This window comes from Marmota flaviventris, chromosome 6 (genome assembly GCF_047511675.1).
Source record: "Marmota flaviventris isolate mMarFla1 chromosome 6, mMarFla1.hap1, whole genome shotgun sequence".
Classification (NCBI taxonomy): Eukaryota; Metazoa; Chordata; class Mammalia; order Rodentia; family Sciuridae; genus Marmota; species Marmota flaviventris.
The window spans coordinates 150,808,417-150,823,722 of record NC_092503.1 but is presented as its reverse complement, the minus strand read 5'-3'; the positions used below and the strand labels follow the sequence as shown (position 1 = coordinate 150,823,722).

Below are 15,306 nucleotides of genomic sequence, written 5' to 3'. Positions count from 1 at the left end.
AACAGTAGAAAGAAAGCTGACAGTATTTCACTTGCTGGTTTGTGCCCTTCTTTATTATAAATAAACAGTAACATTTAGCCTTTTTAGCCATTTACAAAGCTCTTTCCTTTTGTGAGATCATGTAACCCTCCCTGTAGTCCTGTGAGATCAGCTCAGGTTGCTGTTTTCTGGGTGCTCAATTCATGATCTAGTTGATTTCCTTTCAGAAGAGTAATTGGTACTCACCTGTGACCCAAGAGGATCCCTTCATCCACCAGAGTCATGGGTCTGTTGTTTTTAGAGCACTTTTTTCTTTAGGTGCAGAGAAAGTATGTTGGCCACCAAAGAAGAAAGCTTGTGAGCCAAGGCTAGTAATTTTCCAAATGTAGCCTGCATCACAGTCACCTGGGAGGTTTGTCAGAATGCACACTGCTGGGTGTAAATGAAGTTTCTCAGCCAGAAGATCTGGGGTTGGCTTCAAGAATCTGCACTTCTAACTAGTTCCCAAATGATGGGGTTACTGCTGGTCGCAGGACCACACTTTGAGAATGATAAGCCTGGACAACTAAAGTGTGTTTCCTGGATGATTGTTCAGCTAGAACTTCTCAAAGTGTAGTGTGCTGGACTGATTCAGTTGGCTGGGGAACGCTTCTGAGAGGATCTGAGTAGCTCCCAGGTCGTGCCATGGCACTCTGAGTAGCAGGGCGTGAAAGACAAGGCGGGAACTGGGGTATAGCTCAGTGGTGGAGCACTTGGTGGCGTGGACAAGGCCCTGGGTTGGATTTTCAGCACCACATACAAAAAAGGGAGTCATATGCTCTTCTCTACTTGGGTAGTTCTTTGTTTTTGTACAACCATATGGTCCAAAATAAATGCATAAAGCTGAGCTCACTGGCGTATGCCTATAATCCTAATGACTCAGGAATCTGAGGCAGGAGGATCACAAGTTTGAGGCCAACCTTAGCAATTTAGTGAGACCCCCAAGCAACTTAACAATACCCTGTTTCAACATAAAAAGGGCTGGGATATAGCTCAGTGGTAAAGCATCCCTGCGTTCAGTCCCCGGCACTACTATTAATAATAAATGAATAAGTAAATAAATGCTTCAGAGTTTTAACTGTAATATTTGCAGTAAGTTAAAGTTGCCTGATGTGATCTTTTAAACGGATGTCTCCAAGTTCTAAAATACCTATGTCTCACACACAGATCCTAAGATTGAATACAGTATTTTTCTTATTGGGATTCTAAATTCATTCTTTTAAATTAATGGAGTTATGCTGGGGACGGTGGCACACATCTGTAATCCCAGCGAGTTGGGAGGCTGAGGCAGAAAGATCACAAATTCAAGACCAAATTTAGCAACTTAGTGAGGCCCTAAACAACTTAGTGAGATCCTGTCTCAAAATAAAAAGGGCTTGGGGCTGTAACTCAGTGGTAGAGTACTCCTGGGTTCAGTCTTCAGTAACAAAACAAAACAAAGAAAGAAAGAAAAACTGATGGAGTTACATTTTGTTTTTCTTTGATTCTTGGCAAATTAATAGCGAGTTGATTGCATTGACCTTAAGGTCTTGTTGTTCTGCCTGTTCTGCGTATTTTATACACAGAAGAAAATTATTTTGTGAAAGCAAAGCGAATGTTTCGTAGAGTAACTTTTCTTTTTTTCTCGGCAGATCATTGACAACCTTAGGGCTTGTTATATCATCGCTGGCTGACCAGGCTGCAGGCAAGGGTAAAAACAAATTTGTGCCTTATCGAGACTCGGTCCTCACTTGGCTTCTTAAGGTAACCCGTTGCTCTGGTGCTCTCTTCCACCTAAAAGTTGGCCATTTCACCAGGGTGCACTGGGGCACGCCTATGATCCCAGTGGCTCAGGAGGCTAAGGCAGAAGGATCACAAATTTGAGGCCAGTCTCAGCAATTTAGTGAGACCCTGTCTCAAAAAATAAAAAGGGCTGGAGATGTAACCAGGGTAGAGCACCCCTGGGTTTAGTCCCCAGTCCTCCCAAAAATTAAAATGAAAATAAAATTGGCGACTTCAGATGTGACAGTTGGAAGATGTGTGCAGAGCCAACCAAATACACATGGATCTGTGCTGGCAACACTGTCGTCCGAAGTCCCAGGAAGGCAGGGACAGTTCTCTCGGTTGCTTTTTATTCTATTATAACCTTGTTTGACAGGCATTATTTACTGCTGTGATTATAAGGAGGTCACATTTAATCTTGTCATAAAAATTATTTGTGAAATGCAAACACGTCTCCCCATAGCATTTTTATCCAGAGTCAGGTCATGGGCACACTAGGTGGCTGATGCTTCTGACTCCATCTACTTGGGAGGCTGAGATAGGAGGATCGCAAGCTTGAGGACAGCCTGGGCAATTTAGCGAGCGTTTGTCTCAAAATAAAAAGGGCTGGGGGTGTGACTTTGTAGAATAGTGCTTACCTAGTATGCACCAGGCCCAGGGTTCAATCCCTGGTACCATATGAAAAACAGAGTCATGTCACAGATGCATATTTACTGCTTTCATCAAATGTGTTGTGTTGAAATGGGCTTCCCTGAGATGCTATTTGAAATGCTTTGCAGGACAATTTGGGGGGCAACAGCCAGACCTCCATGATTGCCACCATCAGCCCCGCAGCAGACAACTATGAGGAGACCCTGTCCACGTTAAGATACGCAGACCGAGCCAAGCGGATTGTGAACCATGCCGTGGTGAACGAGGACCCCAATGCCAAAGTCATCCGAGAACTGCGGGAGGAAGTCGAGAAGCTGCGGGAGCAGCTCTCCCAGGCCGAGGTAAAGTCGGGGAGATGCTCCGTTTTCGAGTTCTTCCCTCACGGGGTGAGGACGTGCTTGCTTGCAGCTCTGGGTCTAGCTCCCTGTGACTCGACGTTGCAGTTTTTGTTGGCGTCTGCTCTGTGCCGAGCATCGTGAGGACCTACATGACTTCTGTCCTAGCAATGTGCAGTCAACAAGGTCATTCCTGGTACTTCCTGATTGTTCACTCCAGTCAACGGGTTGGCCCTTGTACTTCCGTGTGAAATCCTGAGAACCTAGTGTGATGTTTTACCAATACCGTAGACTGGGTCTCCACAAGGCCTTGCAGTTTTCAAAGAAGCTGGGTATCATCTCCATGTCGAGTCTTGCCCATGCCATGAGCACGGATAATGAAGCATTAGGAATGATTCAGAAAATTATTTATTTTTCCTTTTTCATTTACATCAGCCTCCATCAGGCAACAAATCACTATTTTCGCATTGTTACCATCTTCCTTGGCTTTTCTGAAACTTTAATAACCATGTACTCTCATAGATAAGTGCTGGTCTTTGCAGATTGCTGGGCGTGGCACCACCTCATTTGGCATAGGTGAGGGGACAGAGATGGAGGCCAAAGGCCGTAGCTGCAGCCATCAGCTTCCTCACGGCAGGGCTCAAGTGTGCACCTGACACTTGAGTTCACCGTTCTTCATGCTGCTGTCTTCTGACCCCACTTTAGTCAGAAATGAAGGAGGAGGGCGATAGCCATCATTTATTGATTGCTTATGTGCCGGGCATCTTTTCATACTCTTTATCTGTCAACATTATTTAATTAAAAAGTAATCAGCAAGAGACAGAACAGACACTGAGGTTGGCGACCTTGACCTTGCGTTTTAACTCTTTCTTTACTGCCTTGTCTTCTTCCAGACTGTCGGCTCTTAAAGTGCAGGGAGCCTTTGTTTAATTCATTTTTTTCATCCTTAACTCCTCGCCCAGCTGGCCCAGGAAGTGCTGCTAGTTTATGTTTTACCATAAAGCATAATCGCTTTATTGATGCCAAGAAGGGTTAGTAAAACACCAGGAAAATCAAAATGTTGATGAAGTTTTAAAAGAGTCATGATCCCAGGAGGAGTGTGTATTTGTTCTGGAATTTGTTCAGAGGCAGAGTTTCTGGATTTGCATTCCCACTGTGACCGTATGATCCAGACCAGATAGCTAGAGCAGTGCCTGGTCAGGGGGAGAGAAGACGAGCCCCCTGGTGCAGCTGGAGTTTCCTGGCAATCACCCTGTATCCAGCAATGAATGTCCCCGAGCCCCTGGTGGCACCTGGAGACTCGGCTTGCTCAGCCAGCAGGCCATCACCAGCCCCGCTGCCAGACCAGGCTCCACCATCATAACAGTTCACAGCGCTTTGGTCTTCAGAGGCTCGTGATGCTGCAAAGTGTCAGAGCAATCCATTGCCAAGCACAGCCCCCCAGGTTTTCAAGTTGCAGGTATCTCTGTTTGGACCCCTTAATTATTCTTACTGAACAAACTCAGAGGGAAACTTCTCAGACGTCCTGGTTCCAAATGAATCATAAATAATTGGCAAAATGTCCATTACCATCTATAGAGAAAAGTCGTTGAAAGGGCCCAGATTCAGATTTTTTGAATAAATGAAAAGAATCATCCTCTTTCTTGGTCAGTTAATGTAGTTCATTTGTTTATTGGTGGTACGAGTTTCTCTCTTTGTCTTAATGAACAAGAAGTTTCAGTAACCTTTTTTTCCCACTTTAACATCTCAAAGATAAACATTAGCATTTAGGTCTTTAGGTGTGAAATTCTAAGCATGATAGCTGAAGTGATTTTGGGGGGGTCTGTGCGGTTTTGGAAATGGAACCCAGGGCCTCTTGCATGCCAGGCAGGCACCCTACCACTGCACTACACCCTCTGCCCTAAGATGACTCTCGTGACCTGCCCCATTTTCATTCAGGGCTCTGGTATTTCTTCTTTTCCTTGAAGCAGGAGCATCCACTCCTCCTACATTCCGTGTGATCGGTAGAGGTCTAAAGCCCACCCTGACAGTGCGTGACTTAATTGCTTCCAACAGAAGGACATGAGGACACCATTGTACGCGTCTTGTACCTAATGCTTAGGAGAATTCTGAAAGTCACATGTCTCTGCTTTCATTTTAAAGGCCATGAAGGCTCCTGAACTGAAGGAGAAGCTCGAAGAGTCTGAAAAGCTGATAAAAGAATTAACAGTGACGTGGGAAGAGAAGCTGAGGAAGACAGAAGAGATCGCACAGGTACCCGATGACCGAGGCCAGCCGATGGGGGTTCTTCTCACGTAGATTTGCTGTCTTCGCGCAGCCACCTGCTGTCCTCAGTCCTCAGGGCCCCTGCCCAGCTAGAGGCTGCGAGCTCAGCTTTAGACACCAGCTTCGTGTCTTTCATTGATTCAGCTTGGTCCATAGCTGCCAGCAGTGTCGGGTGCTGCCCCTGTGCAGGCCGGGCTTCGGGAGCTGCCCTCACGCTTGGCCCTCATCCACAGCCTGTCCTGGGCTTTTTAGGTCACCTGGCAAAGCACGAGGTTGAGAGCCCCGATAGGCACTGAATTTATAACATACACAACAATGATTTGTTCAGTGTGTTTGATTCTCTGGGCTCTAACCCCAGCAACTTGGGAGGCTGAGACAGGAGGATGGCAAGTTCAAGGCCAGCCTGGGCAACTTAGCAAGACCCTGGCCCAAAGTGAAAATGTGAAAAAGGGCTGGGAGTTTGACTCAGTGGTTAAATCCCCTTAGTTAAATCCCCAGTACCACCAAAAAGAAAGAAAGGAAAATGAAGGAATTCTGCCTGAAATAAAATAAAGCAAGGACTAATTCTACAGAGTGTGTGTGCTATGAATCTCTCTACACTGTGCATTTCATGAAGTTTTTTTTTTTTTTTTTGATGCTAGGAACTGAACCCAGGGCCTTTGCATGCAAGGCAAGCACTTTACCAACTGAGCTATATCCCCAGCCCCTCATGAACATTTTTTTTTTAATTTTTTTTTTTAGTTGTTGATGAACCTTTATTTTATTCATTTATTTATATGTGGTGAGAATTGAACCCAGTGCCTCACATATGTGAGGCAAGCACTCTACCACTGAGCCACAACTCCAGCCCCCCCATGAACATTTTTTTTTTTTTAATTTTTTATTGTGGGTTGTTCAAAACATTACAAATTTCTTGACATATCATATTCCACACTTTGATTCAAGTGGGTTATGAACTCCCACCTTCACCCCATACACAGATTGCAGAATCACATCAGTTACCCATCCATTGATTTACAAATTGCCATACTAGTGTCTGTTGTGCTCCACTGCCTTTCCCATCCTCCACCCTCCCCCCTCCCCACCTCTCCCCTCCCCTCCCCTCCTCTCTCTCTACCTCCTCCACTGTATAACCCTGAGGGTCTCCTTCCATTACCATGCAATTTCCCTTCTCTCTCCCTTTCCCTCCCACCTCTCATCCCTGTTAATTGTTAATCTTCTTCTCATGCTCTTCGACCCTACTCTGTTCTTAGTTACTCTCCTTATATCAAAGAAGACATTTGGCATTTGTTTTTTAGGGATTGGCTAGCTTCACTTAGCATAATCTGCTCTAATGCCATCCATTTCCCTGTAAATTCTATGATTTTGTCATTTTTTAATGCAGAGTAATACTCCATTGTGTATAAATGCCACATTTTTTTTTTTATCCATTCGTCTATTGAAGGGCATCTAGGTTGGTTCCACAGTCTTGCTATTGTGAACTGTGCTATGAACATCGATGTAGCAGTGTCCCTGTAGCATGCTCTTTTTAGGTCTTTAGGGAATAGACCAAGAAGGGGAATAGCTGGGTCAAATGGTGGCTCCATTCCCAGCTTTCCAAGAAATCTCCATACTGCTTTCCAAATTGGCTGCACCAATCTGCAGTCCCACCAGCAATGTACAAGTGTACCCTTTTCCCCACATCCTCGCCAGCACTTGTTGTTGTTTGACTTCATAATGGCTGCCAATCTTACTGGAGTGAGATGGTATCTTAGGGTGGTTTTGATTTGCATTTCCATGAACATTTTTAATCCTACTGACCACATGGAAATATTGGACTATGCCAATCAAGTAGTTTAAAAACAATCCCTAGAACCCAGTCCGTCCTTGCTGATGCATATATATATATATATATATATATATATATATATATATATAAAACAGGGGAATGCATTACAACTCTTATTACATATATAGAGCTCAATTTTTCATATTTCTGGTTGTATACACAGTATATTCACACCAATTCATGTCCTCATACATGTACTTTGGATAATAATGATTATCACATTCAACCATCATTAATTACCCCCTGCCCCCTCCCTTCCCCTCCCACCCCTCTGCCCTATCTAGAGTTCGTCTATTCCTCTCATGCTCCCCCTCCCTATCCCACTATGAATCAGCTTCTTTATATCAGAGAAAATATTCATACGCTGATGCTTCTTATAGAAAAAATTCACATGCACACACACACACACACACTCACACACCCCTCCCTATCCTGCTTCATGGGTCCCCAGAGCACTTAACCCCACTGCGAATTCTGTCAATAACTTCTCTGGTTTTTGCAGCCTGTCTCCTCCCACTAGAAGAGAAAGGAGGGACTTTGTCACAGTCGCTACTGCATTCCCAGCCCTCCATCAATACCTGCCACTTTGCAGACTCTAAATAGAATAGCTCTCATCTGAATTAGTGCACCAGTGAATTCAAGGCCTGGAATCTAAGGCCCCACCCTGCTGTTCCACCTGTCTCCAGTGCCTTTCCCTAATCCCTGGGGTTTCTCGGTCCCCGAGGCCAGCCACTGTGCCCAGGGTCTGTCCTGGGCTTCCCTACACCCATCTTGGTCTTGCTGCTCCCTCATTTCTTCCTGTTGAAATTCTTCTCGTGCTGGGGAACCCTCTCGAGCGTGCCTTCCCCCTACAGACTTTCCCTGAGCCTCTCCCTACAGGCCGCCTCCCTCCTGTGACTCCTGCAGCTCTCGGTACCCCGGGGCACAGGGCTCTCCTCTTCTAGATTCAGTTATGTGCTTTGCTCCCTCTGCCAGGACTTTACCTCCTGCATGGCCGAGATGTGTCTGGTTCCCCCTTGGTGCCCCTGTGACACTGACCCAAGATGTCACGCCGTGGCAGGCTGTCAATAAACGTGGTTCAGTGGAGATTGGCATCGTCCCCGGAAACAGTGACTTACTCTTTCCCTGGATACATCTTGTGAATACAGCAACAAATAGTGTTCCTGCTTTTGTCTTTTTGTGTGTGCCCAGGAGAGACAGCGACAGCTTGAGAGCATGGGCATTTCTCTGGAGACGTCCGGCATCAAGGTGGGGGATGACAAGTGCTACTTGGTCAACCTGAATGCAGACCCTGCTCTCAACGAGCTCCTGGTTTATTATTTAAAGGTGAGAGTGTGTGAAGAGTGGAGCTCCTGAATCATCCACGTACAGCTCCCAGCTGAACCTGGAGGCCTGTCTCTGTGATTTTGCTTTGGTATCCAGCTTAACCCTCATTAGGAGTAAGACACTGGGGCATGTAATCTCCTCTCCATCGAGAATGAAAAAACATCTCCTTGGTTTCACCTGGGGCTGGGCAGCTGGGGTGAGGATCCCCTCCTTGTGCAGCTGAGGGCGTCCAGGTGAGCCCCACCTATGGGAAGAGTCCACACGGGAGGTGACTGAGAATATTAGGTCCTGCCACAAAGATCCTGAGAGGCCCTGGAGACTCTGTTATGCTTCTGAGTAATTCTAAGGAGATCTCAAGATCCACCTGAAGTCTAAGCTCTCGTTCTAGATAAGACAGCAAAGGTCTTCCAGGTCTGTCGTCTCTAAATCTTCATCCCCAGGAAGAGACTTTTTGTCCTCTAATCAGCCTGTAAACATGGTGTCAAGGAGTTGGCACCTTGACCTCAGAGTGTTCACTGACCGTGTTTGCCAAGTTATTATGGTGGTTCTCAAACTCCCTGGCTTTGGAACCCAGTGATAATGTTGAAAAGTATCAAGGACTCCGTAGGTTTTATCTGTGTTTGTTGCATTGACATTAAGACTGAAGACATCTTAAAAGACAAACATAAAAAAATAACAGCAGTTAGTCTCCAGAGCTGCCTCATCACTCATCAATGGCCTTCAAAGACTCCACTGTCTGTGGTGATGAATGACAGCACAGAGGAAATTAGTAATATTTTTATTGAAGTGATTTTGAGTTCACGGGCCTCCCTACCAGTTGTCATGAACATGCTTTTAGAGCTGCTGGCTTATTCCGTTTTGTAAGAAATAAGAAACCTGAAACAGGCCCCTAACAATGACGTGGGGCACCCCAGCTGACCTAGGACATTCAGCTGACCATTGGAGCACACTTAATCATGCACACAAACTCTGAATTATGGTAGTATTTAAATATATATGTAGGCTGGGCACGATGATGCACACCTATTATTCCAGCAGCTCAGGAGGCTGAGATAGGAGGGTCGTGAGTTCAAAGCCAGCTTCAGCAAAAAGCAAGGAGCTAAGCAACTCAGTGAGACCCTGTCTCTAAGTAAAATACAAAATAGGGCTGGGGATGAGGTTCAGTGGCTTAGTGCTCCTGAGTTCAATCTCCAGTAACACCCCCGCCAAAAAGAAAAAAATATATATGTGGAGTACTGACCTAACTGTCGGGGTTGAGCACCTGGGCCTGGAAGGTAACTCACTGCACTGCCCACTTGCCTGAATTTCTAAGTGTAGAGGAATTACCTTCTCGTGAAGGGTGAGATGGGTTCTTGTTAAGGGTTCTAGTCTGCCTAGTAAACTGATAAAATACAGTGGACAATAAGCCAGAATTGAAGCAAGGAGCCTCAATCGTCTGTGACCCTTTTTTTCCTTTCTAATTTTTGCGGAGATATAAATATGGTACAGTAACCTCTGACTCAGAATCTACTAACAGATTTAAGGTCTGTTTATTTAGGAAATGATTAAGAGATGAGGAATTACTTCGGGTGTTTTAATTTTGAAGAACCAAGAACTACACCACTTCTGTTGCCTAGGGAAGTGTCACTGTGGTAGTCAGCTTTTCACCACTGTGACAGAATACCTGAGGAAAGCACTTAGAGAAGGGACGTTTATTTGGGCCCCTGGTTTCAGCGGTTTCATGGTCACCTGGCCCCATTGCTTCTGGGCCTGTGGTGAGGCAAGAGCATCATGGCGGGGAGCGAAGCTGCTCAGCTCCTGGTGACCTGGAAGCAGAACCAGGGGCAGGGTCATATCCTTCAAGGGTATGTTCCCAGTCACATCCTTCCTCCAACTAGACCCCACTCCTGAAGTTCCCACCACCTCCCGGTGTGTCACCAGCTGAGTACCAAGGTCTCAACACGGGAGCCTTTGGGGGAAGACCAGATCCAAACTAGGATAATTATCATAATGATTAAATAATTTGTAGAGCAGTTGAAAAATTACCATGTGTATGAACAGCGACTGAATCAGCAGGAGTTACAATTCTGGTGTGTCTGAGGTCCAGGGAACTTAAAATCAGCTCACCTGTACAATGTGTCAGTACTCTGTATCATATTCATATTAGAAAAACAGCTGTGTGCATCATTTTAAATGTTATGTATACACGTGGCTGGGGTGTCGCCCAGCGGTAGAGCCCATGCTTACCTGAGTTCCACCCCAGCACCAATGAAAGAGCAAAAGTTTTATGTAGCTAGACAGATATAACTTTCCTTAACATTGCTTTTTAGTGGTTTTTAAATTTATTTAGCTGTTTTCAAGACAGTCTCGTTGTTAATTCAGATAAATCTAAACAGAACTTTATCCAGTAGCCAAGCAGGTCAAATAGATATTATCCCGGCTCTTCCCCACCCCAATAAAGAGGAAAAGAAACTGATGCTCAGAGGGAGAAATGGCTCATGGTCACCCACATGGTAATAAATAGGTCAGAATTGGGACTCACCTTATTCTGCTCTCAAGTCTAATTTCCTCGTGTTTTAAAACAGTACACGATCACTACCGACCAGAAATTTTTTTATAACGTTTAAACATTTTTTAACTATAGTGTGCTCAGGTGAGCTTTTGACCCCTGACACTCCAGGTACCTTGCGTCGTTCATGTAACGTCATACCTAGGCTGTTGCGTTATTCAGATTGGTTGTGATGAATTTTAACTGAGCCACTTTTTAAAGCGGGGCTTTCATTCTTCTGTGGTGTACCCCACCAGGATCACACCAGGGTGGGTGCAGACACCTCTCAGGATATCCAGCTCTTCGGGATAGGGATTCAGCCTGAGCACTGTGAGATCGATATCGCCTCCGACGGAGAGGTCACTCTTACTCCGAAAGAAAATGCAAGGTGAGAAGTAATGATGACCGCTTTCCTGGGGCCTGCTTTCAGGGGAAGGCCACCTCTTTCTTTTATCAGAACTCAGGATGCCTGAATCCTCAGGCTCTGCTCTCCGTCTGTGGAAATTGGCACAGTATCATTGAAGAGCACCAGGTCTGTCATGGTCAAAAACCCCTGGTCACCAGAGTTGAAATATTCCTATGAAGGGGGTTCTTTGCATGTGTGAACTCCAGTTCTGCTTATTTCACTTTGAGCTTTAGAAGTCTAGAAAGAACAGGACTCAAACGATGAGATTTTATGTGAGAAGTAACTTATTGGAAAACTCAAAATAATGTCCATTATTTTCCTTCATCAGACTTTACTTGACAGCCCTTAACAGACTGGTCTTTAATTATTTATCCCTTCCTCCAAGGTTTTTAAATCACCAGGAAAACTTTTTGTTTTGAGCTGTTCCTTTAATACACATTTTAAGGGTTTTTTTTTTTTTTTAATATTTGTTTTTTATTTGTAGTTGGACACAATACCTTTATTTTATTTATTTTTATGTGGTGCTGAGGTTCGAACTCAGGGCCTCACACTTGCTAGGCGAGCGCTCTACCACTGAGCCACAACTCCAGCCCCTCACATTTTTGGTTTTTGCAAGTGTTGGCCGAATATTCCATCAGCTACGCTTCCGTCTTGGTTGGGAGCACGCCGCGTGAGACTCTCACTCTCCGGGGGATGCTGGCAGCCCTGGGTCTTCATTACTGGATTGTGCTTTTCTACAACAAATTCTCTGGTTCCTTCTTCCCTTGTTACTTGGAATACACTTTCTAAGACAGTTCCCCCAGTTATCTCTCTTGAGTACTGCCCTGGGTTTCGTTCTCTTCTCTGCTCCCCTGACCTTGTCCTTCTGCCCCTTCAGGTCCTGTGTGAACGGTGCTCTTGTGTGCAGTGCCACCCAGCTGTGGCACGGTGACAGAATCCTGTGGGGAAATAACCACTTTTTTAGGTAACGTCTTCCTGTTCTCTAGTATTTTCAGATTCACGTTTTCTGTTATCCATTTAAGTATCCAAGGAGTTGACTTTCTCCAACGGTGAAAACCCCACAGGATCAACTTACCGAAGAGGAAGCGGCGAGATTGGTTGAAAGACTTCGAGAAGGAGACGAGCGCGGCAGAGCATGACCTGGACGCCGCCAGCGAGGCTTCCTCGGAGCCCGACTACAACTACGAGTTCGCCCAGATGGAGGTCATCATGAAAACCCTCAACAGCAACGGTGAGGCCCGACTCCAGCCTCCAGCCTCCTGGGCACGGCCTTCCCTCGGGGGTTCCGGGAGGAGTCGGGAAGTGGGAAGTGTGGTTCTCAAATTTAGACACACAAAATTGCTAGTCCTGACACGTGAGGCCGGCCGTGGTGCGCAGGTTTGGGGATGGTCTTCTGCCTCAGGTAGAACCAGAAAGCCAGCAGGCGCTTTTTTGAGACCCCTTGTTCCCGAGCAGACCGAGATGACGTCCCCTGGTCGTCAGGTACTTACTAAATGACTTCAGCAGCCTTTCTTATCAAAATCGCCCGAGACTGAGACTTTCACTCTGAATTCACGAGAGTGCGAAAATTCCCAAGAAAACGTTGGGAATCCAAGAGTTTTTAATAGGATCCAATGGGGAGATAGAAGTTATAGCCTTTTACCATAAACTCAGTTGAAAACCATAAGTCCCCAAAAGACTTATTTGATAAATAAGCCCAAGTAACCTCATTACAAATGAGAGTGAAAATGAAGCGTTTTATGGGTCCTGTAGACCTGCGCCCCCGTCTGCCTCAGATCTCTGAAGAAGGCTCTCTCCTGGCAGCAGTATTGCCAGGTCCCTCTTTCCAGAAGGTTTTCAATGTTCCTGTAAAGTTCCTCCTCTGTGTCCCGAGGGACAGATTCCTTTTCTCTCTCCCTCTGTGTTTGTACACACCTGTGTGTGTTTAGTAAACCACTGCAGTTGGCTTTCCTTGCCAACTGCCCCTTCTTCCTGCCCCCAGTTTTCCAGTCCCCAGATGTGGGGCCTGGGACACCAGAAAGGACAGTTTCCCTGTTGTCTGGCGTCAGAGGCACTGCAGGGACTAGAACTGTCTCCAAGCAGGAGCTCAGGGCTATACTCAGGAGCACCCGAGAAGGTCCTTTGTGGGTGTGGCCAAGCTCACTCTCCCACTCGCCTCTTCCTGGGGAGCCTGAGGACCCCAGCTTGAGCCAGGGACCTCCAGGACCCTGACACAGGCAGCCCGTACCCGACAGGACCCTGGGCAGCCCTGTTATTCACAGTGGAGCTCTTCCCTGAGAGAGTGACTTTCTCACTCCCGCTTGGAAGAAGCCTCCGGAGGAGGTTGGCATGGCTGGACCTCTGGCATATGGAATTGGGGGTTCTGCATATAGAATTGGGGGTGCATCAAATAAAGAGAGAGGAATAAAAAAGTCACAGTCTTTATTCCAGTGTCCAGATCCACTGGTCAGTGGCACTTGCCTCCAGGGCACACCAGCACACCCTGGTGCACGTGCCGCAGGGCTGGTGGCCCCATGGCATTCACCGCATTCTGCTCTGCTGCTAGGTGGCTTCCCGATGGTAAGCCTGTCTGCCTGGTGGTCATCCCCCTGGTGGTCCTATTTGAAGATTCTCTTCCCTCTCGTGTGGTTCCAGACGAAGCTCCTCCACAAACAATGGGACAGAGGTTCTTAGCCGGTTGGCCTCAGCATGCGGGGCTTGGCTGCTGTTCCGCAGGGCTGCTGTCTGGTGCTTGTGCTGCGGCTTTGGCCAAATCTGATTGACATCAGCAAGAAGCTGGAGCTTTCTGCCTGACAGAGGTGCTCTGTGTTCTCTCTCCCTGCCCCCTCAGTGGTTTAGGGGATCAAGCCTAGGGCCTGTCCCATGCTAGGCAAGCACTCTACCTCTGAGCTCTATATCCCCAGCCCCTTGTAAAGTTTTTACTTGGAGACAAGAGGCTCACTAAATTGCTGAGTCTGGCCTTGAACCTGCCTCAGTCTCCTGAGCTGCTGGGATCATGGGTGCCCCCCTCCAGGACTGGCTATGTACTCTGTTCTTTACCGGAAAATGTTCTTTTCAGTTGTGTCCTGCCCCACTGCCTCATCAGTGGTTCAAGTTCCATGACACTCTTGTCCCCATGTCCAGGAGCACAGACAAGGGTGACTGTGGTGCCCAGGAGCACAACAGCAGGGCCGTGGTGCTTCCAAAAGTGCACTCCCCTCCATTATCCTGGTGATACAGGAGAGTAAGGTGTCTGGTTCTCCAGAGGAAAAACTGATCTGAAACCCAGTCCTTTAGAGTTTAAAGTAAAAGGAAAATCTAATACCCATCAACAATGGTGCCTTCTTCCCAAGGGTTCCAATAGGAATTAAACACTCATCTCATGCATGGATTTGGATTAACGGCAGCCCCATCCCCTGGCCTCTCATGGTGTCCCATGCCAGAGCATACCGTGGCTCTGAACCTGGCCTCTGTGCCTGTAGGCTCCTGGCACAGAAGCGAGTTGCACAGTAGGACAAAAAAACAAAAAATACCTCTTTTCCTAATTTCTAGCTAGTTCTAAAGTAAAGAACTGTTAAGGCGCCAGCAGAGGTCAGGAGCCAATCATTCCACCTAAGACTCAAAGGTTTCACTTTTCAATAGGGTTACTCCCCTCCCATCCAGTGCTCTGACCATGTTGGTGCAAGTTAATTCTAATACTTTTTCTTATGTGAATACCTTTCTGCCAACACCACTGCCGCCATCATCCTCTCTTCCATTCTCTGCAGGATTGATTGGTCTGAGCTCATTTTGTATTACCTACCAGGGAAATCACAAACTAGTGAGGAAGACCAATCACTGTGGTCCTTCTCTCTTCCTCAAAGACTTAACTCTCTGGTATCTTGGCCTGAGGCATTAGGCTCGCTGAATTTTGAAACAGTTCATTCAAGAGCCACCGAGAGGGCTCAGTGGCAGAGTGCTTGCCCAGCGTGCACGGGACACTGGGTGACAACTCCACCATCACAGAGAAAATTTTAAAGGAGGAAAGTGATGGGAAAACAAACTGGATAATCTTCTAATATTCAATCCAGTTACTGGAGAACAGGCCACATGGTCTTTGGCTTCTGTTCGGGGCCATATCATAGAGTCGATGGCCTTGTTGGTCAAGATGATTGACATAAGAAGGTGCAGAATTGTGGCAGAGGCTTGATACTGGTCGCTTTGGGGAGAG

General features: G+C 46.5%; 1 protein-coding gene and 1 non-coding gene across 2 annotated transcripts in view; both read left to right on the top strand.

Annotated features, from left to right (window-relative positions):
* Kif13a (kinesin family member 13A) overlaps positions 1 to 15,306 on the top strand; it is a 180,770-nt gene that overhangs the window by 115,046 nt on the left and 50,418 nt on the right. Inside the window, 7 exon segments of the mRNA XM_071613715.1 lie at positions 1,650 to 1,761; positions 2,559 to 2,771; positions 4,908 to 5,018; positions 8,050 to 8,184; positions 10,969 to 11,099; positions 11,995 to 12,081; positions 12,182 to 12,348. Of these exon segments, the coding sequence (XP_071469816.1) occupies positions 1,650 to 1,761; positions 2,559 to 2,771; positions 4,908 to 5,018; positions 8,050 to 8,184; positions 10,969 to 11,099; positions 11,995 to 12,081; positions 12,182 to 12,348 (956 nt within the window).
* LOC114102826 (small nucleolar RNA SNORA42/SNORA80 family) lies at positions 14,481 to 14,608 on the top strand. The gene has a single exon (XR_003584583.2). It is a non-coding gene; the product is annotated as a small nucleolar RNA SNORA42/SNORA80 family (small nucleolar RNA).